Source organism: Penicillium hordei (genome assembly GCF_028827395.1).
Source record: "Penicillium hordei strain IBT 12815 chromosome Unknown utg000002l_segment0_segment0, whole genome shotgun sequence".
Classification (NCBI taxonomy): Eukaryota; Fungi; Ascomycota; class Eurotiomycetes; order Eurotiales; family Aspergillaceae; genus Penicillium; species Penicillium hordei.
Window position 1 is genome coordinate 1,959,102 of NW_026623143.1, and position 22,560 is coordinate 1,981,661.

The 22,560-nt window shown below is 49.6% G+C and overlaps 10 protein-coding genes across 10 annotated transcripts; 3 read left to right on the plus strand and 7 right to left on the minus strand.

Moving 5' to 3' along the window:
- Window positions 1-413: 413 nt before the first annotated feature.
- N7537_004030 (uncharacterized protein) lies at window positions 414-1,747 on the minus strand (the record flags this gene model as incomplete). The annotated part of the gene is made up of 3 exons (XM_056895088.1): window positions 414-662; window positions 930-1,444; window positions 1,600-1,747. 3 exons carry the CDS (start codon window positions 1,745-1,747, stop codon window positions 414-416), a joined length of 912 nt encoding a protein of 303 aa, XP_056754836.1.
- Window positions 1,748-1,816: 69 nt separating this feature from the next.
- On the minus strand, window positions 1,817-2,155 carry N7537_004031 (tRNA(Ile)-lysidine/2-thiocytidine synthase; the record flags this gene model as incomplete). The annotated part of the gene is made up of 3 exons (XM_056895089.1): window positions 1,817-1,958; window positions 2,008-2,053; window positions 2,119-2,155. 3 exons carry the CDS (start codon window positions 2,153-2,155, stop codon window positions 1,817-1,819), a joined length of 225 nt encoding a protein of 74 aa, XP_056754837.1.
- A 522-nt stretch (window positions 2,156-2,677) lies between these two features.
- N7537_004032 (tetratricopeptide repeat protein) lies at window positions 2,678-4,372 on the minus strand (the record flags this gene model as incomplete). The annotated part of the gene is made up of 1 exon (XM_056895090.1): window positions 2,678-4,372. The coding sequence occupies one exon, from the start codon at window positions 4,370-4,372 to the stop codon at window positions 2,678-2,680; it is 1,695 nt and encodes a 564-aa protein (XP_056754838.1).
- Window positions 4,373-5,914: 1,542 nt separating this feature from the next.
- N7537_004033 (uncharacterized protein) lies at window positions 5,915-6,184 on the plus strand (the record flags this gene model as incomplete). The annotated part of the gene is made up of 1 exon (XM_056895091.1): window positions 5,915-6,184. One exon carries the CDS (start codon window positions 5,915-5,917, stop codon window positions 6,182-6,184), a length of 270 nt encoding a protein of 89 aa, XP_056754839.1.
- An 887-nt stretch (window positions 6,185-7,071) lies between these two features.
- N7537_004034 (uncharacterized protein) lies at window positions 7,072-7,782 on the plus strand (the record flags this gene model as incomplete). The annotated part of the gene is made up of 1 exon (XM_056895092.1): window positions 7,072-7,782. One exon carries the CDS (start codon window positions 7,072-7,074, stop codon window positions 7,780-7,782), a length of 711 nt encoding a protein of 236 aa, XP_056754840.1.
- Window positions 7,783-8,310: 528 nt separating this feature from the next.
- Window positions 8,311-11,886, minus strand: N7537_004035 (WD repeat protein; the record flags this gene model as incomplete). The annotated part of the gene is made up of 8 exons (XM_056895093.1): window positions 8,311-8,565; window positions 8,625-8,820; window positions 8,890-8,978; window positions 9,035-9,984; window positions 10,068-10,284; window positions 10,341-11,571; window positions 11,712-11,790; window positions 11,850-11,886. The coding sequence occupies 8 exons, from the start codon at window positions 11,884-11,886 to the stop codon at window positions 8,311-8,313; spliced, it is 3,054 nt and encodes a 1,017-aa protein (XP_056754841.1).
- A 2,239-nt stretch (window positions 11,887-14,125) lies between these two features.
- Window positions 14,126-15,201, minus strand: N7537_004036 (putative mitochondrial carrier protein (Pet8); the record flags this gene model as incomplete). Its single annotated transcript, XM_056895094.1, has 2 exons — window positions 14,126-15,082; window positions 15,142-15,201. The coding sequence occupies 2 exons, from the start codon at window positions 15,199-15,201 to the stop codon at window positions 14,126-14,128; spliced, it is 1,017 nt and encodes a 338-aa protein (XP_056754842.1).
- Window positions 15,202-15,804: 603 nt separating this feature from the next.
- N7537_004037 (uncharacterized protein) lies at window positions 15,805-18,432 on the minus strand (the record flags this gene model as incomplete). Its single annotated transcript, XM_056895095.1, has 3 exons — window positions 15,805-16,571; window positions 16,634-17,969; window positions 18,136-18,432. The coding sequence occupies 3 exons, from the start codon at window positions 18,430-18,432 to the stop codon at window positions 15,805-15,807; spliced, it is 2,400 nt and encodes a 799-aa protein (XP_056754843.1).
- Window positions 18,433-20,016: 1,584 nt separating this feature from the next.
- N7537_004038 (mitochondrial 54S ribosomal protein uL11m) lies at window positions 20,017-20,557 on the minus strand (the record flags this gene model as incomplete). The annotated part of the gene is made up of 2 exons (XM_056895096.1): window positions 20,017-20,349; window positions 20,429-20,557. 2 exons carry the CDS (start codon window positions 20,555-20,557, stop codon window positions 20,017-20,019), a joined length of 462 nt encoding a protein of 153 aa, XP_056754844.1.
- A 405-nt stretch (window positions 20,558-20,962) lies between these two features.
- N7537_004039 (survival factor 1 family protein) lies at window positions 20,963-22,378 on the plus strand (the record flags this gene model as incomplete). Its single annotated transcript, XM_056895097.1, has 5 exons — window positions 20,963-20,982; window positions 21,039-21,254; window positions 21,342-21,766; window positions 21,829-22,205; window positions 22,280-22,378. The coding sequence occupies 5 exons, from the start codon at window positions 20,963-20,965 to the stop codon at window positions 22,376-22,378; spliced, it is 1,137 nt and encodes a 378-aa protein (XP_056754845.1).
- Window positions 22,379-22,560: the final 182 nt, after the last annotated feature.

Consider the following 22,560-nt stretch of genomic DNA (forward strand, 5'->3'; position numbering starts at 1 on the left):
CCGTCGCTATAGAGGCACGCAGTCGATGTAGTAGCATAAGTAGAGCGTAGCAGCTTTGTATACCCGAGCAAGCAAAGTAAGGAATGGTTTTCCGATATGTTGTGGACCTAGAGGAAGGTGCTGATCCAAGTAGATTCGGATACGACAAATTGCGATATATTGTTGTTACCACAAGAGAAGACTTGAGACAGATAATGGAGGATTCTTGCTCGGTGAACGGGAATGAGATCTCGCAGTCTTTCACCCACTTAGGAGGAGATGCTTGGTGCGGGAAATCCACGGTGTTAATTGCTGTGAGATCACAGTATTTGTCGAGAAAAAGAGGGATGTCCATGAATGCCCGGAAGCGGTGCAGTCGAGTGCGAGCACTGGAAAGGTCAATAAAATACGTATTGAGGTTGAAGTTGAACCACTCACGCGTGGATGAACATGCGGCTGACCATCCACATGTTTTGAGCTACGGATGCCTCTGGCTCTTCATCAAAGATGGCTAAAAGATGGCGGTCTGCTTCGCCTATCAAAGATACCAAATTCGAATCCAGCTTGCGTATTCGAGTGCCGAAATCGGAGAGAATGGTTGTCTCATCTACACGTTCGATGTTCTGAACGATTTTGTGAGACTCGAAAAGAGCTTCTTGTGTTTTCATCATTATGGGCCATGGCTTGTGACAGTTAGTAGAGGGTTGAAGAAGTAGGAAAGGGGTTGAATGGCTTACCTCCAGATATACGCCAAATTTGGGATAAGGGGTAGTTATTCGTGGATCATTCATAGAAACAATTGGTGGCTGGATATCATCAGTTAAAACCAGTCAGGGAGGGTGTTCATATGTCCTCTTACAGAAATATGGAGGTTTGACGATAGATATGAGACCCAAATCTATAGAAAAAGTGAGTAATACTCCCGACAATAAAATATCTCTTTCACTGACTGCCATCCACCAAACTCGTCTCTGTGCCTCAGAATAATCTGTCGTCGTCGAATCAAGTCTATGAAGGGAGATATCCATAGCAGTCGTGATAGCCTGGTTACCTCGAGCCCGCATTCTAGATATATTACCACGCTGGCAATACTCATAAATACTAAGGACTACAAGAGCCATAACCGGATGAAGCTGAGTTGGAACCTGTGGATGCAAACCATTTCGTGCGCGGCATGATTCTGTTTCAAGCACATTAGTGCTCAAAGCAGGCGACAAATTGTCGGTCTCGGTTTCCACAGCAGTCAGCGCCGCCTGGGCAAATAGCTGCGCGTACGACCGCCTAAGCGCAAGGCTCGTTTCAGCCATTGGAAAGGTGTCCTCAGCGGTGGGTATAAGGACTAGCATTGCGGACAAGGCAAGAGTCAGAGATGACGTTGGCCAATAAGGCATGCGGGACCTTTTTGCTTGAGAAGCTTCGTCAAATGGCCTGATCACGGTAGGGCGATCTTCGTGCTGTGGTGCCACTGGAGGAGGCAACAAAGGTAAATATGGATGGATATAAATATAATAGGCATTAGCACTGTGTGTCCGATTAGCAATCGGTCATGCCTTGAATAATGTCTCTTTTGCACCAACATTTCCGCTTCGGATTGGTAGGCGCGTACTGCCGATGACCCACTATCGTGCATAGGGACTGAGTCAAAGGAGCTATCATCATGCGGGGTGAGTTGACCCCAGATCTGCTGGGCTCCATCCACAATTGACAGAGAATCCGGGGAGAGATCGAGGTTGTGGAGTCCAGCATATGGTGATACCAGACCGATCATGTTGTCAAGGAATGGTTCTGACCATTGGTTAGATACTATGATGGCTTGTGATATAGAAAGTTGAGCTACCTATTTCATTGGCGGCATCTGACATGGAAGATGGCAGTGAGTTGCCTGCAGTTGGATGTCGTTGCCTCTCATACTGGGCTCCTCTACGAGGACCACCCCGGCGACTGGGTTGATAACTGCAGTCTCTCTTTCTGTCAGAGCACTATTTAATAATTTAGCCAATGACATCCAGAATCAGTGGTTTGACATACATTGCCACAAGGATGTTGGCCGTCACAACGTGTTTTCGATGTTCGACTACAAAATATGAGCTCAAGGCAAGAATGAGCGGCCGACAGGGTATGCAACGGACCATGCCATACACGCAGCTTTCACCGGCGGTTTTGTAACACGAGGCATCGTCTAATTGTTTGAAAAATGCAGTTAGCAAATGATTATATCTGCGAAGTGTAATTCAGACGGGAACTCAAGGCGCTACACCTGGGTGATTACATAAGAGCATTGGACCACCTGGGCAAACCTCCGATTGTAACTGTAGCGGTATATATACTAGGCCCTAGTCTCTGCTCGGGACCACAGTAGGGACGTCACCAGGGCACGTGATATTATATACCCTGATCGAATGAGGGCGGTTTTGACGTGATAAGACCTACGTACCTTGACCTAATCGTTGCTTCTATTGCTTGAGAGGATCAATAGGTTGAAAGTATACTTTGCCCAAAAATTTACCTTTGGTTCGGCGTTTGATCTTTTGGACCAAACACCGAGCCAACTTCGGAGGTCGTCATTGGTAGAGGACACCCGCTATCGGCGATTGGCCAAATATTTACTATGAAGACCTATATGAAATCTTAAGAATACATAGTACATTAATGATGAATTGATAATATGAGTTAGAAAAAAAAAAGTACATGTATCAATTTATTCGCAACAGCTTTTGCCAACATTGGGTGCTTCAAAGGTATCCAGACGACAAAAACAAGAAGACGTTACAGGCACATCAGCCACAGCAACCGCTATCGCCAACTGCGGCCCAATAATGCGCGCCTCATCATGCCGACCAAGACGTATCAAACATTCATGGTAGCCCTGCAAAGCCCATACATTATTCGGATGCTGACGTGCACGGATAAGAGTGCTATCAAGCCCCAGGTCAGCCTGGTAAACAGCCGCTGCATCCTCGATATGGCCCTGCTCTAGCAAAAGAGCAGCGTATGCATGACGGGTAGGTTGCATCCAGCTCCAGGGCTCGCTGTAACCCAGCCCATCATCCAATTCAATTGAGCGACGTAGATGCTCGAAAGCCTCTGTGTAGTTTCCACGACGGTACTCGATCTCTCCGTCCAACATTTCCGACGCCACCCCCAGAATATCAATGCACTTGTTGGGCCAGTCCAAGCGCGTATCCGGGACTCGAGCCCGGGCTGCTCGGTACAGCTCTCGCTGACGCTCTGCATCCGGCACATTCCCTGACGCTGCATATGCCACGCCCTTGGCGTAGTGCAGAACCGCTATCGTCATACAGTAAAGCTCTGGATCTGAAGGGATGGCAATCGCAATAAGTTCATCCCACATGCCGAAGCGTATCATGATGTGTGCGCGCACAGACATGAATACTTCGATGTAATCCGCCAGGGCCGAGAGCAGTTCTTTGGGCAAAGTCGCCTCCATACGGTCCACAGCTTCGAATGCGACCTGTTTCTGGCCCGCGAACATGGCTGCGTAGATGAGTGAATGGTAGGTGTGCATGCGGTAGACTGAGTAGAAATTAAAGGGGCCTTTCAGCGCGAGGTATTTCTCGTCTGCAATAGCGGCACGCTGGTTTGCGCGGACGGCACTTCGATAGTCTCCAACCAGCACGTCCAGATGGGAGGGCATATGCGTGATATGACCTGCATCTGGAACGAGATCCCGGAGGTGGTCTGCCGGTCGGAGACCTAATTCTGGGAAGGGCGACATTTCAATAAGATGAATGTACATGTGCAGGAGACCGGGGTGCTTAGAGGCGTCTTTATGCTGGAGAGCTGTCTCTAGCACCCTCTTTGCTTCCATGGTACGAGTACCTGGGTTTGGTGCGCCGGTTACCTGATCCCACAATTTCCAGGGCGTGAGGCTGATCAGGGAATCAGCGTACAGAGTGACCACGTCCAAATCATCACTAAAATTTTCATATGCCTCTTTCATTGCATCGGCATATGCAATATTTTGAATAGCATATTGATCCATGCTAGCCGGCTTATCACTTTGATAGCGGGCGGAGATCGCCTTGGAGAGGGCCTGCTCCAAGGGGGAACCATTTTTTTTAGAGAGGAAGCGAGCTTTGGTTGCAGCTCGATATGTGTTTTCAACCACAGCTGCCAAATCGTTGCCGAGAAAATCCCAAGGCTGGTTGTAGTTGGGACCGAGAGAATAGGCCAACCCCCAGTAAGCCATCACACATAATGGATCATGCACAAGTGCCTGTTTGAAACAGACGATGGATTCCTTATGGTTAAAAGAATATGCCCACACAAGGCCACGGTCGAACCATATTTGGGCTTCGGGACTCGTGGTTGTAATGACCTTCCCGTACGAGCCCAGGTTATATGGATACCCCTCCGTCGATGCTTTTGTCATTTTTGGGGGGGGATATATATGGTGGGTTGCCAACCGTATGATGTCGGGAAGGTGAAGAAGAATGAGTTCGGGTTTAGGCGGGGTTCCCGCTACTTGTACCCAACGGCTTCGGACTTTTCACGACTCCATTTTATTTGATATTTTATGTTGACGTGATATATTTTGAACTTGGGAACTAGTGAACTAGTGAAGAATTGTGAACTATACTGTATATACTGCATATTATTGGACCCCAGTTGATATGTAAATGCCGATTAGGTTGTACTAGATTGTACTTTTAGTAGACCTTATGCACCTCTTACACAATGATATCTTAGATTTTCATTTTATTATTATTATTATTATTATTTCTTCGATTGGTTCCTTAAATTTTATGGGGAAATAAATGGGAAAACAACGAGAAAAAAAAAGAAGTAGGCAAAACTACTGTATAGATAAAACTGGAGGCGAAACAGGGGGTGCAGTTCAGCCTCAAACATCCCAGTCCCTATTTTCCCCGTCGGATCAGCCCACACATCTTATACATCTCCATTTTTTGGCCCATTCCCATCACATGTTGTCCCTAAAATAGGAATTTCCTCTCCTTAATTTAAAGACTCGAACTTGAGTCGTCATTCTCTCTTTTGATCCCATTTCGTAGTGTTCGCAAAGCTCACTCTACCTATATTTTGCAGGGATATCTAGCCAAGGCCTCAATACAGGGTTAGACACGCTAGGCAATGGTCCACAATTGTACGGACCGACCTCCTATATATATATATATATATATATCGCAACAAAAAGGGGCATCTGCGATCCTGCTGGACTGAAGATTTCTTCAAATCATATATCTTTGACACCCATGCCCACAGGCGATGGCGAAAAGTTTAGTCAGCACCCTGTGGGTAGCCATGGAGTCCATCCACTGGATCTGACTGAGCAAATTGGCCCAATGACAGATGAAATTAGGGAAATGGAATATCAATATCACACATCCCATAATGCTGAGAAATCAACGTGAAGATGCATTATTCTAATTCTGAAATGCCTCACAGCTGAGGATAGACTAACCTTTTTGGAATATATCCCCAATATAAATCAGAGACGAGGCTGACTACTACAGAAATAACAAATTACATAGTTATGTTAGTTACCTACTTAGGCAGGTAACTAGTTACCTAGGTAGCTGACTATCTCTTATTAACGCCTTAATAATGCAGAATACGATTATTGAAATGATCCCCAAGCCTATTTTTTTCTGAACCAATGAGAGTCGAGTTGCACTTTATCCATCGCCATGGATCTGCGGGTGAGATATAAGAAAAAATAAGCAAAATGTGACATGTCTGCATAAATGCTATAGGTATTCCTATTTGAGACATCCTGCAGATCCAAGACATTCCAAGCTCGTTGTGACTCTAGGCAGACGCTTGAGAGTCTTTGTTTGCTACAGACTATACTTCTCCCCAGATCCTCGACCTTCCTCTTCTCTCTTCTTCGCCCCCAACTACGGAGTAGACATTCCTATCTTCCAAACGCCAATCTACATCCCAAACACCCGACATGGCACCGTCAGCTTCACTTGAGACATTCCTACTGCACTGCGGTACCTTCATCGGTGAACGACTCGAAGCAGCTCCCTTCCAGACTTTCCTTGTCTTGGCCGCTGTCTGGATTCTCTCTATTCCAGCTTTTGTGCTTCTGATAACCCGCTACTCATCCTTGTTTAATTCCAAGAATGCCAAACCTCAACTGCGATGTCGCTCGTGCGGGAGCACCGATGTTACGGAGACCCCTGCGGGGCCTTCGATTCCAACCCCGAAGAGGGATTGAGTCACGGGGCGCAGAACGCCACGTAGGACTAGGAGAAACATGAGTTCGTTGGTCACCATGTGTCAGCCCTAGACTAAGCAAGTCTCTCTCGGATTTACCGGCTAATAACAATTGGTATTGGTCACTCTAGTGCAGGCTTGGTTTAGCTTGTTTCTGCCTTCGACTAGGCTAAGCTACTTTAAGAATGAGTGGCAGTCCCAAAGCGGAACTTACCGTACACATCATGCAGGGGATCTAGAGTCTCTGTTTCATGCTTCATGCTTCATGCTTTTACTTGCTTTGACGATGCTACGTTATGATTCTTCGTACTATATCTGAATTAGAAATTGGAACACAGTAGAGCAAGCGTTGCTGTACACAGTCAAGATACCCTCCTCCATTGCCTTGCTTCCATTCCTTAAACCTGTTATCTGTATAGCACCAGGCCGTAAGCTTACCCGATCTACAAGCCACATCCAGCGCTATTCTTCAATCCGGTTTATCCGCACACCACACGCGCAGGGAATACTGCCATGCTCAACGCCTCTCAACTAGTGCCAGTTGAATAGTCCAATCCCAAAAAGGAAACTGTCTCATCTGCATGGGATACGAGAATACTAAGCCATAACGGTGCTATGCGTCTCCGACATGTGTGGATGTAACCTCATGCACGCCCAATTTTGAGCAAAAGCCCCCGCGCAGAAGACATCGCCCACATGGACATTGCCTCTTTGGCCACGGTAGTATACTCGAACAGGGACATGTCTCACTGACTGCAGGGGCGGAAATCAAAACTATAAGAACCCCGAGGAAGAACGGAGGAAAGCAGACTTCCAACCAGAACAGACAAAGCAATCATCTTCAGGATCCTCCAACATCCATCCAATCAAGTCTTCTTCTTCTCTAAGATGCTGTCAACCACCATTATCACCAGTTTGATACTGGGTCTTTCCCAGCTAACAAGCGTCTCAGCACTGCCCTCAACCTCAACCCCCTCAACAGGCTTCATCGTCAACCACGTAGCAGCAGACTACTTCCCCGACTCAAAAGCCGATCTCAGCGCCTTCGACGTCGACGTCCGCTTCGTGGGCTATTCCGCCGCAACAGAGGCCTGGCTCTCAAGCCTGGACCCGCACTCCGCGAGCAGCGACGAAGAAAAAGCGCGGATGCTGACCGAAGCCGCCTACGCGAAGAAATACGACGAGAACGACACCGATATGGCAGGCGACGTGGAGTCCTTGCTTGCGCACGTTGCTGGGAATGTGACTGTTGCCAACAAGGGTATTGAGAAACGGTCGAGCTTCAAGACTAGTGCTGCGCATGCTGTGCTGTGGAGTGCGTGCGGCACTGTGTTCTCTTGTATCTCTGGTACGACTTGTACGTTTGATCAGCAGATTGGGAAGGCACCGCGCAGTCATTGCGAGCAGCAGGGTGGTGCGAGCTGCTGTGTTAGTTGGTCGACTTATACTGTGCGGGCTGGGTTCTTCTCGAGTACTTGGACGGCTTGTAATCAAGAGGTGCAGGCTGAGCAGAAGAGGAGTGCTTCTTGTGAGGGATATGGGACTGGGGATCAGGGTGGTGATGTTTGTCTTAGTAACCGTGCTTCTGGATGTACCTAGATGGGTTATTGAGACTGGGATATTTGTGGCAGAATGAAGGGGGGGTGGGGTTGGAAATTGTTGTTTGAGTGAGGGCTTCGAGGTTTCAATAGAAGCAGGATGCATGAGGGAAATGGGCATATAGTTAGTACGCCGGTTTCTCCTGGGACTCCGATTAGTGTAGCTATTCAGTGGCCATGAACGGAATTTACAACACAATAGGTCTTGAAGATCCATAAATTCGATTCTTTGTCAACGTTGCCGGTGTTACCGTCAACCTTAATACATGAGAATGCAAGCTGCAAGTTGCAAGCTTTGGAGGCAAAAGCAAGGCCCAAAGCAATAGCCAAGTAATTCAGATGCGCTAACATCCATAAGAAGAGAAATAGTAGATGCCATAGACATCCAAAAAAAAATCAAAATCAAAAAATATCTCGCCCATATTTACTAGAGATCCATGCAAGTAGCATTGGCGTAGGCTGAATATCAAATGTGCCGTTCGAAGAAAAGGAAAAGGACGAAAAAGGCCCCAGAGGCTGGTTTGGTTCATTAGGTGATAGCAGAGCCTGCGACAGAGGCCGAGTTGGTCACGGAATGGATACTCCCGGGAGGTGCATGTGCATTGCTATCCCCGTTCGAAATATGGGCTTCCTCCACAAGGACATGGTTCTCATCAATTCCCAGGAGAGACCGGGGCGGGTGAATCTCTTTCTTGCCGTTTGTCTTGTAGTGGAGAACCATGTCTCCCGAAGTGCGCCAGAGGTGCGTACGAATAGTTGCCAGAGTCATGTTTGGTGAACAGAGCTGGTGGAAAACGATCGCGATTAGTATGACTGACTGTGTAGAATGAGAGAAAACCTTACCATCTTCTGGCAGTATAGCTCGAGGTACTCCTCTGGTGGCATAGCGGATTCAGCTGGTTCATCCGGGTTTGCAGGGTCAATTCGCTCTGCGACATAAGCAAGAACTTTCTTCGCTCGGAGCATACGGTTGGCATTGAGACGAGAGCCATTGTTATTAGTGTTCGGATTACCCGGAGGGGCGCCGTTAGGAGCTGGCCTGGATTAATAGCCGATATTAGCTTCATCAACAACACACATCCCGAGGCAGAGAAGATAAGAAACATACGGTTCGGGCTTGACGACTGGTGGCAAGGTCTCATCAAAGGGCTTCAACACAAAGGCGATCTTGACCTGCTCCTTGAAGGGAATTTGATTCTATAACCAATAATCAGTAAGAGGAAAAGCAAAATATCAGTCGAAATTGGACTTACCTTCAGAAGCAGCTCACCAAGCCAATGAGGAATGGATTTGTTGAGCCTTTCGAGGTCTTCGCCAATGCGGCCCACGCTACCTCTGTAGAGATCCGAGGCCACGGCAGTATCACCGGTTTCTTCCTGGATGAAGACTGCAGTCCGAGATGGAATATCCAGTCGCGGAGTTTCATCCTCAGTACTAGGCAAAAGAGCCGTCTCCAACTCCCGATCTGGATTTGTAGCCAGGAATTCTTCATAATCATCACGAATGCGGTCAACCACGCCACAGAGGTTGGGTTCATACACCTTCTCTTCCTTGATGGAGGAGATCTCCGACTCTTCGGCCTTTTCTTCCAATATCTGAGGCTTTGTGTCTGTAGAATTGCGACCTAACTTCTTGGGGAAATTCATCTGGAACTTCTTTCCAAATAGTGATTTCTTCCGCTCTTCCTTATCGGGCTCTGCGGGGGATTGAGGAACCCCTGAGTTTGAGGCTGCATCCGACGGAGACAGAAGAGACTTGTCCGTCTCTGTTTGTGGGGCCACTAGAGGCCTTTTCGAGAAGTAGTCACTTGATGAGAAGGATGATGGTCCGCCATCGATATGAGGATTTGCGGGTACTGAGGCATCAGGTGTGTCTGGTTCAAACCCTGGGAACGGAGAATTGCTCTGCGTGGAAGTGCTCAAGTAGTTTGACGATGGTGTGCCGGCGTTGATGCTAAAGCCGACATTCGGGCTGGCAGTGAAGTCCGAGTTCGGACGCAGACTCGATCTCCGGTTAGGATTCGATATAGGTATACCAACGCTGCGAGGGATATCATCGATAGGTACCGATGTACTCAGCGGATTCAGTCGAGTATTTTCCTCTGCTCTCGCTATAGCAGCCTGGCGGTATTCGTTGTCTCGTCGGAGTTCCTCGTCCACTACAGGAGCAAACAGCCAACGCAAAATCCATTTGCCGAGATTGACTGCATGTTGTTAGTATGGCAAAGAATATACGCGAAGGTTGACAGCAGAACAGAAGAAATAGTCCAAGGAGAAGGAAACACACTTCTTTGATCATCTCTAAACTGATGGAGATCAGATGGCGGTAGATCGATCTCGTCGGCGTAAACTTCTGCGTCGAAGCAGCGATTGGGTTCCAGAATGACTGACAACCTGCCAGTACGCACGTCGATGGCACACCAATGTCCGATGCTATCAACAGTGTTTACCTCTGACTCAACATCATCCATATGACGTTTGCCGAAGCTTTGGACGGGGATACACTAGGTTCATGTCAGTCGATGTCTTATACTTGTCAGCTGAGATGTGAGCAAATCACCTTCAGCAAGTCCCAGAGAACAACTTCTCCTGCGGAATCCTGAGTAAGTGTGCGTCTCCGATCATTCAACATCAAGCACTTGATCAAGCCGTGTTGGCCTTCAATGGTTTCCTCGGGCTGTGAATGAACCGGGATCGTTAAGTCAATTGTCTCCAAGTTAGGCTCCGAGGAATTCAGCATAGGGGCTGAACCACCGAGAATTGATGTCGCTGATAACTGTAAAACAGCATTAGATGGAATCTTCTTGGGTCCCTTCTCTGGAGGGGTTGCAGGCACTGTAGCAGAGTCTATGGTAGGTGCTGGGTCGGACGGCGGCTCGATTCCAACTGTAGTGTCAACATCTCGCCAGCGGTGGATGCTAGACTTGGGAGTAGCTGTCCAGATGTAGTCTCCCGCCGCGACAACTTTGACAACGCCCTCGTGTTCTTGTAGTGCGGCGACGGAGAGGCCCTGGTCGGGATCGGCCGACCCTCGCATGTCGGTCTTGGCCACCAAGCCAGATCGGTCACTTGAATAGAAGACAGAGAGATCAGGGTGGTCCGAGTAAAGAGACCACACGCTATCATTGTGCATGGTCAGGGTGTTCATGCATCGACCAGCCGTGAGAGACCAGATCTTGATCGTCTGGTCAGACGAACCCGTCATAATTGTATCGCCAGACTGGTTGATCATAATATCGCGAATATTGTCCGTATGGCCCACGAACTTGGTCACTAGCTTTCCGGACCTAGGATCCCATACTCGGACGACATTTTCAGGGCCACCGCTAGCGAGCACGGACGAGACGGCACCCAGCGCATAGACAGACCCCTTGTCCGTGGAGTCTTCTCCACCGGCGTTAATGTTCAATACCTCTCCACCGCCATTCAAATCCCAAAGGTAAACTTTTTGATCGAGACCGCCCGAGGCAACCCAAGTAGCGTGGCTACCGGGGCTCGCTAGGGCCTTCACATAATCCGTATGTTTTCCAATGCGCTCCGGCACCTCGGTAGACTCGGAATGCGGGCGCCAGAGTCGCACGGTCGTGTCGGACGAGGCGGAAACGAGCGCGGAGTTGTCCTGTGCCAAGACGATGTCGTTGATCCAATGACTATGGGCTTGAACCTGGGTTTTGAAGCCGGTCGGACTGGGCTTTTGGTCAGGAGACGGTGTGTCTTTAGGGGCAGACGAGGAGGGAAGAGGGAAGTCGAGATCCCAGGAACAGATGACGCCGTCGCGGCCTGCGGAGTATCTGGGAGAGAGGGCATCATATTAGTATCTGTGCAACCCACGTGTAAAGGGAGCCTGGTTCCCGGGAGATCGCGGCCGCAAACGTGGCAACAGTTCAGATCTAGATCCTAGATCCCGGCATAACGAGGGAGGGATACGTACAGGATGGAGTTTTGGCGATCGACAGTCAGGCCATTGATCCCCAACCGGTGCCCACCGGGGCCATCAGGCAGAGGGAGGACTAGCGGAGTGAGAGACACAGTCAGCGACCTGAGAGGGGATACACTGGATGCAACTTACCATAGGCGACCCTCTGGTGGCTCAGTTTTCGTGCCATACATGCAGCGTTGAAGGAGTGAAACCAATTGCGGAGATGCGAATGCGGAGCTTATCTGCCCTCGAGGCCGATCGCACGTTCAGTTTTGGTGGGGAAGGTAAACGTCACAGGGCCATTCGCGTCAATCAAAAGCAGAAAAGAAGACAAAAGGCCAAGGGAAAAAAAGAAGCGAAGGGGAAATACTCAAATGAGGGGAAGTTCTCTAAAGTTGGAGGCGCCAGGGGCCGTCAGCGGCTGTTTGGCTGTTTGGCTGTTTGGCTGCTTATACGTTTATACTTCGTTACTATATTAATAAACGTACATCTGTAGGTATCATACGAGGGAATATTCGATCTGATTGAAATAGAAATAATACATGTAAGAATTACACGAAATCTTTGTCTATTTATTAAATAGTCCGGGAACGTCCCCGTTTCCCTTTCTGGAATACTCTCGGTTATTTCTGGCTATTGCGCTACATCCTCTGGGTTCCATACTCTACATCGACCGCTACCCCTATAACACATATGTACACTCTTACGATATGCAATATAAACCCACAAGGGTTCTCATTACTGAGAGAAACAATCCTTTGACTCCATTGACGAGGTGGTGAACTGCCTGCGCCGAATGGCTTGATAGTGAGGGAGATTTGACAGATTTGCGCTCACGATCTGGTCCAAAGCCCGCTCGTTCCAAGGTCCCATATGGAAGGGGACCTTAAGCTCATGCCAAAACCCTGATAGAGTAGCTTGGCTGCATCGCCAAGATAGGCTCCGTTTGGGGCTTTTAAGAAGGCTGCAGTTCGCATATTTTCGAAGACATCTCACACTCTGAACCTGTACGGCTCTTGATCTCTATGACTGCACATGCGACGAGACCCAGTTTGCCAACAAGGTAAGCTCCGACATGTAGGTTGCTATGTTGATGTCAACTCCCTTCATGGTGAACGAGAGGTTGGGTGGTAGTCCGCTGTTGTCAAAACCAGGTGCCTTTTATACAGACATGCCATACAAAGAATACTTGGCTCTTTGCGATGGTACGGGCCCAAGTTGGCGGGAGAAGATTCGATACTTGGAGGCTGCATATACTCTTCCAAGAGGCCCTTAGTGGCTCGAGCTATAGAGTATATTCTTTGAATTTTAGTATAACCCATATTTGTATAAGTAATATCAGCCACCGAGACATATAACCAACATTTGAGACATGATATACCTCATTCAAAAGGTTCTATAGATCCTTTATATAAGCCAGTAAGGAACAAATACCTGAACACGGCAGGCTCTCGTCATTGTCCGTCACCCTTTCACACACTCTCCCCCTTCCCAACCTCTACGATATACATCTCTACCGTTAATGCCTATTAAGTAAGAACCAACATACAAAAAAGAGCATGGACATCCCAACCCCCCCCGCATAAAACCACCCTACCCACCTTCCCCAACCCCAATCTAAGAGGAACCCGCCATTCAATCCACCATCAACGCCTTAAACCTCCGTCCACATCCAGAAGGCGGCTACTTCCGCGAGACAGATTGAGATCCACGCAGAATTGCAAACCCTCACCAACAGCCAATAATCTCAGTCACAGAACCAGGCATAAATACAGATACCACAAGGCCCACACCGCAAGCTCCTCAATCCTCTACACCTCACACCGCAGCGCCCACTAGGCGCTTTCCACCGTAATTAAAGCCGCACGGTGCACGTCTGGCAGGGGGTGGGGGTGGCACGTCATTATCCACGCGGACGAGGTAACCCAGGAGCACAGGCGGGGATGTAGCGCTGAGAAGCCCATAGCGCGGATTGAGACGTTTCGTTGTTGGGCCCAGTGTTGAGATCGGGGAGAGGGTGCAGTGGGTTGTTGAAGGGGGAAAGTTTAAAGATTCTTTTTTTTGTTGCTGGATGAGCCTGAGGGAGAGACTTCTTCGGGTTTGTTGATTAGTGAGGTATGTTTGTGCATCTTATAGATCTACATCTTTGAAATGGGAGAAATGGTTAACTATCTAGTTCCCCAAGGTTGTTGACCCAGGCTTTGAGTTTGCAGACCATGATTTCCTGCGCAAAGAGCAGATGGAGGAACTCCTGACTGTCGAGCAAGTTCAGGAATTAAGCTGGATGCTTAAAGAGCCAAGCAGTCCTAGTAAGTAAAGGGAATGACATATATAACTGCCCAAAGCAACTCGCTTTCCAGAATCTATGTTCTTTCGATCTTCCATATAGCAAAAATGTACAAACCCCAAGGCCAGAAAGTATCCAATCAAAGACCCTTCTCAGCCTGCACCTCCCGACGTCCCTCAAGAGTATTCGAAGCATATTGATAACTCCCAAGGAAAACAGCCCCACCAATACCAATCCACGTCACACGCGGCGTAATACCACGCCAGAAAGCACCGGGTCCTTCACGCGCAATCCCGCGCACAATCTCCTTAACACGAACAGGCGCATCAACGCCGCCGTCTCCACGGCGCGCAAGCATAACCCGCGTCTTGATCACATCTAGCGGGGTCGTCAGACCAGCAGCAATGGCGCCAGCAACGCTACCGAACATGGCGCTCGTCGAAGCAGGGATCTGTGTCTCGGCGAGAGACGAGGCCGTCTCCTTGGTTCGCAGGTACCGTTTACCGTAGGCTTCCTTCATCGACTCCCACATTGTGAACTGCAGCACGGTGAAGGGGATCTCGCGGGCGATTGTGATTCCGGCTCCGCGGTAGAGTTCGCGAAAGACCTGGCTGTAGCCGCGCTTCGCTGCCGGGGTCGAGGATGCTGTGGTTGTGCTTGTTGGGGCAGCGTGTCGCAGGGACAGTATGTCCTTCAGTGCGAGGAGACTCGAGCCGCCGAAGAGGCCGGCTTGGGCGCGTTGCTTGATTACTTCTGTTGGGACACGGACAGCGCATGCGGCGATTTCGCCGAGGGAGGAGGCGAGAGAGTGGGTGAGGATTATGTGGGAGCGGGATTGAGGGTTGGTCTTGCTGTTCGCGGGTTGGGGTGCGAGGAGGGTGCGCTTGACACCATCATAGACGATGAAGAAGGAGGCGGCGGAGGGAGCAGAACCAAAGAGGACGGATGGGAGGCCGGCGTAGATACCGCGGAAGGTTTGGCGTAGGGAGACTCGGGTTTGAGGCGCGGTGTGGTCCCGTGCTTTTTGGAGTCGGGTTTTGATGGTGTCAAGGGGGTACAGGGAGCAGTCAACGGTCAGGCCTGCAATTGCGCCGGACTATATTTTTGCAAAGCTGTTAGAGGCATATTCCTGGGAGGAGCTTTGGAAAAGGTTACAATTAATGACCTCGTCCACAAGGAGGAGACCAGTGGCCCCCCGTCAGCTTGTTGGGCCATTTTTTGTGTAGAATTGAATATGGAAATCGTTTTTATCACAAGCACATGGCCAACTGGGTAGAAGTAAGAAGTTGAGAACAGCAACGAGGTACGTTTGTACAGAAGCGGGCTAAACGGAGAAGCTCCGCGGATGACCGGCGGTCAAGCCATCCGATATCGCCGATCTTCGCTATGTCAGGTTCAATCCAAAAGATATAGATGTTGTATGTTTGCATTCACATGTATCTACTGTTTAAGAAAAATAAAGCTCCCTTGCACAAGTGTGACGCCTCAATAAAAGGATGCCCTAACAAAAATAAACAAAACTTCGACATCCCACACCAAGTCTATCAGTAACATCTATCGTCGAGCCAGAGCCAATGCTCCGTTTTCTTCAAGATCTTGAGAAACTCGAGCGCAATAAAATGTGAGAGAATTTCATTCAAGAATATCCACTCGTCTCAAACATGGCCCAGGGAATGAGGAAACCGCCAAAATCATCTACAGTACTCGTAGGGAATCACACAGGAAACGCGAAGGAAAAGGGGAGAAAAGTGCCACCCCATTCTCAAAGGATGAAGGGGATATATAGACACGAGGATAAATTGATACAAAGAAGGGATATTATTTAGCTTTGGTAGCTTTGCTGGCGACGGCAGGGCTTTGCGCGGGGGGCTCGAGGACGTGGGTGTGGCCGGGGGCACTGATGGTTTCACCATTCTCGTCCTGCCGGCATGCATGGATGTTCCTTACCCAGTCATCCGACAGTACCTCGTCGAGTGTCGCTCGGTTTTTCGGGTTGGTCTTCAGCATGCGGCCAATGATGTACCGACTTTCCCGCGGTAAGATCCGGAGAAGTCGCCATGGGCCCTTGATTACTTCCTGGCGCTGCCCAGAATTCTGGGATGATGTCGGAACAGGTGGTGCCTCTTTGCTGGTCGTGCGGGTGGGCCGCTCATGGGGGCCGTTGCTGGTTTGGCTGGTCTGCTTCTGAGCAGTATCGGGAGAGCGATCACCGTCCCTCTGCGAGGGCTCCGATTTGTTTGCGTCTCCGTTTTCATTTCCGTTTTGATTTTGCTCCGATCCAGACTGGTCGCAAGGTCCGCTCGAGCGAGGAGTCAGACGCTTATTGTCGTGGCCTTCGGAAGGAAGATCAGGTGTCGACTTGGGCCGACGGCGTGGGTCGGGTTCGGGAACCGGGGTGCCTGGGGTCGGGCTGGAAACGAACAACTTGAATGAATTGTCGGTCATGCGCGGTTGCTTCCATGGGAAGCGGCGCAAGGTCATACAGCAGAAGATGATCGCCAGCGACCAAACATCCGTGGGGCGGGGGTCATATTTCTTTTCATCGTAGACCTCCGGGGCAAGATAGGGATCTGAGCCAACAATACCTGCTCATGCAAATCAGTAACCATCAACTATGATGGAAAAATAATAATATAAGAATACATACCTGAAGCAGGGACAATGTCGTTCTCAAAAGGATAGCGGAATACGACAGCACTCCCGAAATCAATGAGTTTCATGATGCCACGGTCGTTCACCACCACGTTATCCAGTTTCAGATCTCGATGGGCCAAACCCATGCCATGGATGTACGCCACACCGCTCAAAATCTGCTTGAAAGAGCAGGCAATCTCCTCCTTGCCCATTTTGCCCGTCATCACGATAGCAAACAGATCAAACGGTGCATATTCCATGACCTCATACCAGCGAGGGCCTTCTTGGATGATATCCAAAGTCTCGATGATATTGCCATGGTGCAAGGTGGAGCCAATACAGAACTCTGCTGTCACCTTCTTGGAATATTCCTTCAAGCTCTCCCAGTTATGACGGTCTCGGAATTGCTTCACTGCAAAAGTTACGCCGTCACTATTGCGCTTCAAAAGACGCACGGAACCACCAGCTCCAGACCCGAGCACTCTGCCGAGCTTTCCATACTTGGAATTCAGGCCATGATCATCGGCAAAAGGAACATTATCTGGAGCCATTTGATACGGAGTGGATTTTCCAGATGATCGACTCGACTTCTTAGGCATGGACGTCGGGGACTCAGATCGCTTGTTGCGATGGCCCATCTTGAAGAACCGTTTCAGCTCAGACATGGAGCCATGATGTTGATGGCTATGGTTCTTGTCGCCTTGCTCCTTCTTGGCACTACCAAATATGCTCCGCTTGTCACTAGATTTGGTGAGGTCACTTGCGCTGGTGGATCGGGGAGCGCCCGGACGTAATGAGCGCTTGACATCCCGACCGCTGAAGATAAACCGGGGATCTAACTGGGCAAGGTTTTTAGGCTGAGGTGGTCGCTTATGGCGGGCATATGGATCATTAGGTTCGCCAACAGGTGTCATAGCCCCTGGCGGGGTAAGAGACTCTCTTGGAGTGGAAGGGGGGCTTTCTTCTTGGGAGCCCCCGTCATTTCCTATGAAGAATTGCGCACGGTGTTTCGGTAGTTGAATAGATTGAGGAGCTCGCTCTGAACCTTCACTTTTTCTGGTGGGCAGGTGATCGGTAGACAGGGGTCGGGAGGATGGGGCGGGTCGAGGAGTGTCGTTCTTGTCAGTCGAACTGACTGGCGGTGATGCTTCCGGGGTGAAATTGGTGTCTAGATAGGGTCGGCTGGTAGCTTTCAAAGAGGCGCTGTCGCTGATTCTGCCTTCGCGAGAATGGGTTGCAGCTGGGGTAAGAGGAGGTGACTGCACAGCAGAGACTGGAGGAGACGCATGTGGAGAGGCAAAGGCACCGGTGACATGGCCGCTACGATCACTCGACTCTCGAGAGCCAACCTGCGAGGATCCAAAGTTAGTATGCCTGACGAGATTGCTAGGTTCACTGAGTCTCCGCTCAGAGACCGGCGTCGGACGAAGGGAAATGAATATCATTTTGACGCATGAAGAGACTGGAAGACTCGGAAGAACATCCGATGGTAAATTAGAGATGAATATGACATACCCTGGAGGAAGGAAGAGACATTGGGTCAAAAGAGAAGTTGCGCAGGCGCGACTCCTGAAGCTGTGCGCCCTGCATACTCATCGCCAGCGACCGTAATTGTTCCTCGTCCGTAGGTAGCTTATGCCCGTCTAACAGAGATTGTTGCGGTTGCTCTGGCACAGGGGACAATTCGGATCGGCCTGGTTCAATCTCCTCCGTGATGGAGGAGAAACGGACTTGAGTGGGTTGAGCTCTTGACTTGGCGTCGGCGTCACCGGGCTCTGGGGCCTGTCCGGGGATCTTGGCGGGGAGGTGCATATTTTGGGGTCCTGAAGGGACAGACATGCGTCAGACGGTTGGCAGGAATTTGGGATACACCATCACAACCGATCAGATCAGCATGGCAGCCAAGACATACCTGAACCCATCGGGTTGGGGGGTGTTGAATCAGTCATTTCAGACGTCATAGTCTTCAACGCCGGCTCGGAACGTGAGACACATGCCCCTCACGGTGGGAGCTTTGGAGGATTAGACGGCGAACTGAGAACCAGTTCAAATGCTATCAAGGTCACCGAATTGAATAATTTTCCCAAAGCCGAGCCTAAGAAGTCAAAAAGAGTGATGCGAGAGGCAAATCTTTTCCCTTTTTAACTTTTTTTTTTTTCCCTCTCCCGCCGAATGCGATCAAGAGCCCGGGTTTGGTCAAGGAATCCAGGAATCCGGGTATGCCGGGTCTGATTAAGAAGGATATGAGAACAGGAAAGGATGGAAGAGTGGAAGAGATAAAGAAGTAAAATGAGAAAGCTGAGAAGAGGGGAGATGTGAGAAAGTCTGGGCCTAAGGCCAACTTGATTTTGGGGGCGAGTGGGGGAGACTGTCCAGGCTATTACTTTGACCTCATTTACTTCTTTATCTTTACTTTCCATTCCTTTCTCTTTTTCATTTTTTATTTGATCAGACATGGGAAATATATGTTAAATATACCCAATTTTGCTCCAATTTACTCCAATTTATCTAGGGATACCTTACCTCATAAGGTCGGATGGCCGCGGAGAGTTGAAGGATGATGTCGACCCGTGCCGACTTCCCGGACCACCCCTACGTATATTCCCCAAACGGAGTACGGAGTACCCGTGTGGACGTAGGGACATGTGGACGCTACCCTATGCAAGTTTACATCTGTGATCTTACATGATCTGGAACATTACCTGAATGGGGTTAGTTGATCTGCTGACTCCACTGGACTTCCCTTTTCCTCATCACTGCATCGGGCCAGACCCTACTTATCCAGACTCCCCAGACTCCCCAGACTCTCCAGACTATCCAGACTATCCAGATCTCATGCCAAGTGAGATGTCTACGTTATATTGTGACACATTAATACATTCTTGGCCATGCCAAGGTCGAACTGAGTCATACACCTGACCATATGCCAAGTTCTCCGCTCCGCGGATATGTTGAAGTCGGTGACCTCATCTGTAGTCTTCCCTCTTGGGTGTCCAGTCATCACCGAAAAAAGTATGGAAGGTCCACGGGTATTTTAAACCCGGGGCGTCTCACCGTTGGATGGTACGATGGCGTGTGATCACATGTCAGTCTCATTTATATCGCACTGTGATTTAGCGGTTTATATTTGACTTCCAACATGTCACTCTCTAGGTACTCCAAAGATTCAAGTAACTTTCAATGCAAATTATCTCTTGGATTGCGATCAAATAGATATGACTTGCAATTTGGCGGGAAAAAAAAATATATGTAATCGGTATCGTACAACAGGAGGAAGAAAATACCCCCCAATTTCACAGAAAACGCCCAGTAAAAGGATCCAAATCAAAACAAGTAAGCCCTTGGAGCACTACCAGAATGACCAATAATTATACAAGTTTATTGTCCTTGTGATATTCAGGGGACGACCTGGATACCGATGGACTTGGCCTGGGACATGACACTCTTGCACAATCCCTCCAGGGACAAGCCTGATAACCGTGTCTCGGTGTGCTTGAGCTTGGCGATCTCGTAAACATGCTTGAGGGAGATCTTGCCACAAACGTCGTGGCCAGGGTTCATGGCACCACGCAGCCGGTTCTTCCGGGGTTCGACATTGGCCGCGTTGAGCAGGAGGTAGGTGGTAGTCGGGGTGCGGAGTTCGAAGGAGAAGGATCGGTCGGGACGGACGGTGACACGCGCGGGGATGGGAACACCGGTGTTGATGTGAGCGGTGCGGGCATTGAATTCCTATAGAGAGGTAGTTAATATCTATATTACAGGTTTAACCTGCTAACCCGTTGAGGGTAAAGGGTAAACAAAGACCAACCTTGCAAAAGTCCATGGACTTAACACCTTTACTTCCCAGAGCCGGACCAACAGGTGGACTGGGACTGGCCTGACCAGCTCCAACAATGAGCTTAACAAATTGATCCTTGGCCAATACGTTTCGTGCCATGATGAAGAATATGTCGAGATAGTTCCAAAAGGCCAAAAGCAGCGAGGTGAGTTCGGAAGATTTGCAGATTTTCAGCCGACGACGCTGATTGGTCGAGGTGGGAAGCGAGCAAAAGCAGCCCAACGTCATAAGATGCACTCCTTTCTCAGCTTTTCGGGGGCTTCTTAAGCCTTCGGATCCATTTTACTCATTTTGATCTTGATATTCACCATACCCAGATCTACTTTCTATTCTCATCCGTTGAATCGATTATCTGGTGCATCTCTCTCTCATCCGGATACTCCCATTGACATCCGAACTAGAACTCTCTTGGGCCCCGCGTGTCGATCTTCCCTTCACCTCCCTTTTTCTCTTTCTTTCTTTCTTCTCCAGTTCTATTCTATTAATTCCAACCTTATCGAAATCATGAACTGGCTAAAGTCGACGTACGTTCCGAGCCCTTCTCTGTTGTGGTTACACTGACCGATTTCTATGCGGGCAGTCTCTCCGCCGTGGTGGGCACCGAGGAGCCTATCTATGGCCCGGAGGCTATCCAGTCGGTTGCGAAGCAAACCGAGACAACTCCCTTCTCTGATGTGAATAAGGAGGTTCTGCGCTGGCGCGCATACTCTTACACCAATGTTGAAACCCAGACCTTCTACATCATGGCCGACAACGGAACACTGGTTTTCGTTCAGGTTATTTACAGCAACATCGTGTAAGGAACACCCAGCCGGAGCTTAAAGCTTCTCTTCTGGAATCAAAACCTACAGCAGCTGACTCTGATTCTTGATCCCGACTATAGCGGGATCCACACCACCGCCCAGTTCAACGTGAAGGTTTTCGACGTCAGCGGAAAGGGCGACAACAAGTGGTTCTCGGACCCGCTATCCAACTTCATGTTCGACGAGAACATGCTTTCCTTCGGTGCCGATAACCTGTCGCTGACCCTCAACGAGGAGGGCAACTCTTACACCATCAAGTCTACCGTCAACAGCGGCGCCTTGGTCGATATCAAGTTCTCCCAGACCGCGCCCGGTTTCGTCGTCGGTAAGGACGGAACCTCATACTTCGGAACCGACCCCAAGAACCCATGGGGATCCATGCGCCACGCCTTCTGGCCCCGCTGCGCTGTCGAGGGTAGCATCACCACCAAGGACCAGACCTACGATCTCGGTGGCCGTGGTGTTTTCATCATGGCCCTGCAGGGCATGAAGCCTCACCACGCTGGTAAGACGAAGCTCTGTACAGAAATTGACAAGAAAAACAACCCCATATTAACAAAAACACAGCCGCCCGCTGGAACTTCATCAACTTCCAGACCCCCACCTACTCCGCCGTCATGATGGAGTACACCACTCCCCCCTCCTACGGCTCCACGACGGTCAACGTCGGTGGTATTGTCAAGGATGGCGAGGTCATCTACGCCGGAACAACCAACAAAGTGACTCACACAGAGGCCGGCCAGGACGAGGGCAGTGACTGGCCCGCCCCTAAGTCCATCAAGTGGGAGTGGAGCGGCAAGACAACCGACGACAAGGACCTCACAGCCGAGGTGAACGGAGCTCTCGGCTCGCGACTGGATCGCATCGACGTCATGGCCGAGGTGCCAGGCTTCATTAAGAGTATTGCTGGCAGTGTTGCCGGTACTCGGCCGTACATCTTCCAGGTATGCACCATTTCCCCTCTTCTTCTTTTTTTTTGTTTATTATCAAAAGAATCATGTCTAACAATCTTGCACAGTACTCGCCCCAGGAGAAGCTTTCATTGAAGCTGAAGCTCGGCGACGAGGAGATCACCGAGGAAGGAACTATGTTCTCCGAGTCGACCTTCATCTCGTAAAGGCCCCGCCTAACTCGCGTACATAGGACCTTATTCTCCCCTACGGGACCTGATTGTTGGCGTTCATTGTGATGATTTTCGTGATGCTACATTTATGTCTAGAGGATTGGCTTGACTACTTCTTCCCTTTCCCCTCATGCGGACCAGATAATCCAGAGACTGTATACATGATACTTAATGCT